This window comes from Morone saxatilis, unplaced genomic scaffold (genome assembly GCF_004916995.1).
Source record: "Morone saxatilis isolate NCDOM2014 unplaced genomic scaffold, NCSU_SB_2.0 Contig16, whole genome shotgun sequence".
In the NCBI taxonomy this organism is placed as follows: Eukaryota; Metazoa; Chordata; class Actinopteri; family Moronidae; genus Morone; species Morone saxatilis.
Genome location: NW_023339718.1, coordinates 1,111,870 through 1,115,385, shown reverse-complemented (window position 1 = coordinate 1,115,385; position 3,516 = coordinate 1,111,870). Strand labels below are relative to the sequence as shown.

General features: G+C 40.2%; 1 protein-coding gene across 4 annotated transcripts in view; it reads left to right on the top strand.

Moving 5' to 3' along the window:
- The first annotated feature begins 365 nt into the window (after positions 1-365).
- The window catches only part of morc2 (MORC family CW-type zinc finger 2), a 14,150-nt gene continuing 10,999 nt past the window's right edge, over positions 366-3,516 (top strand). The window contains exons 1-3 of one of the 4 annotated variants that reach the window (XM_035658957.1): positions 366-552; positions 1,006-1,160; positions 3,427-3,480. In XM_035658957.1, coding sequence (XP_035514850.1) covers positions 1,093-1,160; positions 3,427-3,480 — 122 coding nt within the window. In that variant the 5' untranslated portion in view covers positions 366-552; positions 1,006-1,092. Of the gene's footprint in view, positions 689-1,005; positions 1,161-3,426; positions 3,481-3,516 lie in introns of all 4 variants that reach the window. The other 3 variants (XM_035658955.1, XM_035658956.1, XM_035658958.1) reach the window with 3 other exon arrangements.

Below are 3,516 nucleotides of genomic sequence, written 5' to 3'. Positions count from 1 at the left end.
AAGAATTTCATTGCACAGAGGAAACTTCTTTCCTTCTTCTGTTGCATATGACAATAAACATCTTGAAACTTGATCTGAATCTGAATTTTGCCAACAGAATTAATACATTTATAATGAATTTTATTTACTTTGACTTCTATAAAAGCAAAACACCACATTCTCAATGATGAATCTGCTGAAGTTTTGCCAAAATGTCCTGGCGTGTAAGCAAACACCAAAAGAGGTGACCTGCCTTTTCTGTATCGCAAGGTATGTTACACCTCGCTTACGTTGGATCGTCTCCTCCAATCACCGTTGAGAATCTTTTACATGCTGCTCTCCTATTGGCTGAGCGCTGAAAATAGAGGCGGGCTCTCCGCCGAGCAGAGGGAAACCCAGTAACCAGCGTCGGAGCGGGTTGGATCCTTCGCGGCCTGGCGGATTTGTTTCATGTCAGGGGGGGAAAAAAAGGACAAAACGTAACGCTTACAAAGTGATTGTACCTGCTCGGAGGGATTATTACAATAGCGTTAAGACACAGCAAGGCCGCCGTCACATGAAACGGGCTGCAAAGTCGGTGAAAATGTACTTGGTGTGACTGACGTTACATGTTTCCACAGTGTGATGCTAAGTGACGCTAGCCGCCATTAACGCTACATCATAAACAACCTGCAGGAGAGGAGCTAATGTCCGCTAGCTGTGGTTAAACGTTAGTAGCAGTCGCATACATGTTGGTGTGTTAATGTCTTCATCGCTAATGGCTTGCCTAGAGGCGCACTTCTGCTCGTAACAATTAAAATGTTGTCCCTAAACAGGCCTCCCACGTGGTTCCCCTTCATATGGGGAGGTGGAGGCTTTTCAATGGGGTCGTGGGTGTTAACTTGTCCCTTCTGACTTGTTGTAAAGTGTCCACATCAGTTGTTGTCAGCTCACGTCCCTGGTCAGTTGATGTGAAGTATGTGTTTAGGCACTTCGTAGGTTCATATACAAGACCTGTGATGGCTTTTTTCTCCCCCCCTCTTGTAGAATGAAAGCTCTTCACTAGATCTCGGTTCGTCTGGACGAAGACAAACAGCAGACCAGAAAGGAAACAGGAAATCATTGTGTCTGGTCATGGCCTACTCCAACTACAGCAACCTGAGCAGGGCTCAGCTTACCTTTGAATACCTGCACACAAACTCGTGAGTACCGGTTTTCTGGCAATTCAAGTGTTAATGAAGTCGATACTACACATATTTAGAAGAAAAAACTTGCATTAAATGCTACAAACTAGACACAGTAGACCAGCTCATCTGTGGAAGTAGTCTTTGCAAGGTCCATAGATCAACACCCCATCATTAATGTTTGTACAGATGCACCATAACACTATAAAGAACCCAACCTAAAAGCTTATTTGGCCAGATGATCAGGTTTGCTCCTGTTGAACCTGATTAGATTATATCAAAGAACACAAGAATATGCTCTCATTTCATTCAGTTTACATTTAATAATTTGCCCTCCATCAAAAATAGCGTCTAAAGTCTCCACGGACCATTTAATGTTATGTTGTGCGATACTTGTAACATCTGTTAGCTGCACAAAGTGTCTTTTATTTGTCGAATGGAAAATATGTAGTTTTTTTTTTTACTTACAACAATTGCTTCTGCAGATTTAACCCTTAAATGCATGGTTGTGTAACACAGATTAAGCCATATTCAAATCTTAGAGCCTCCTTGTAACTTTTTTAGAACATATTAACAAAAAAAAACCATAGTTTAAATGAAATTTGTTAATTAGTATTACAGCGTTGCCTGCTATAATCCATACTTATATTGTAGTGACTTACACATGACCTACTCTAATTTCTCATAGACTTACACCTACTAAATTATTCAGTAATAACAAATCCTGATCACCTGTTTGTGGACATTACACGCGCTCCACTGTTTTGCGGTCGAGCGTGGATGGATGTTTTTGTTGGAGTCTGAAGCTGAAGCTGGTCAAACTCTTTCTGATCATCCGCCAGCGTAACTTGTGAGATCTCCCGGGTTGGAAATCTGGCTGGGAACACTACTTACAGTACACTACATACGTTTATAGCAACAAGGTCAAAGCAGTTGAGGTAACTGTATGATCCCCTCCAGTCTTATCTTCTCTTGGGACCTCTACTTGGACGGCATCTTGACCGTTGTCTCATTCAGACCTCATGTTGTCTGAGCTAAACTTGTAATTTTCTAGTTCTGCTATTTAATGTTCGACTTCATAGATAACACAAAAAACAATTCCTCATCAAGGTTCTTTTTACAGCTACTGTCAATGAAACTGCAGCTCTGCGCTAAACCACAATTATTTATAGTTACAGCCGTGCTACAATGAAGCCAAACTGAAAAAACACATACCCGCTATAGCTTGTAACCGCCATACTGAAAATAAAGAAAGTAACACTCTTACACACTTCAGCCTCAAGTGATCCCACAGACATTTTAGACATGAGAAAAACATTGCTTTTTATAATTTGTGACAGTTTGACACCAGATCACTGTTTAAGACAAATAGTACAGTGATCAAATGGTGACCATTAGTTTTAAGAAATTCCAGCGATTTGAATGCTTAAATAAATTAAATGGTTGCTTAATCAAAACCTGTTTGTGTAGTAATTCTGCACGCCATTGTAGTTCATGTCAGAGTGAACAAAATTTTGCGTTATGGCTTTTAATTAACAGGCATGTGTGTGTCATTGATATATTTGTGCCAATTTGAAACTTGTCTGACTCTGAATTCATTGAATAACTCTAAAAAAAGAACATTGTCACACTTTACACAAGTCAACCATGGTGTTCACAACACTGGCATGGATTTAACAAGCAGTTGCATAATTATGCACTGCAGAAGTGACGATGACGTTCTTCTCCTATATCTGTCATATTGCTACAAGTAGGCCTAAACATTTTCTTGTGATGTAGCCTGCCTGAACAACGTGGTCTTTGTTTGAATATGTAGTGGTGGTGCACCAGTGAACACATTTAGAGACACAGATGATATGAAATGAGCCTGTGCTTATTTCCAAATCCACTGCTAAGGGATTATACACAGGTCCAGGAGGGTTTAACCACACGAGCAGGACTAAAACAATCAGTGCTTCTATTAAGCATTTGCCTTACCTTACATTTGTTTTGAATACAAGTATAACCAGTTTTTGTTGTTGTTTTGTCAAAACTTGTGGTCAGTAAGTTGTAATAGAGGAGAGGCTCTAGGTATTATATGAATAAGGGCCCAGACAGACCAATTGGCAGAAATACAGGTTGTATGACTGAATAACTCCACACAGAATATTGGAGATCAGCTCCTGACAACAAGTATCTCTTATACACCCTCTTCCTGTGACCACCTTGCCCAGTTAACTCAAGTTAAATCCCTTTTTATTAATCAAGTGTATTGAAATTAATGAAATGAGTGATCTGTTTTCAGGACAACCCACGAGTTCTTATTTGGAGCCTTGGCCGAGCTTGTGGACAATTCGAGGTAACCATGATGATTTGCAGCACAACCTGTAGTTGT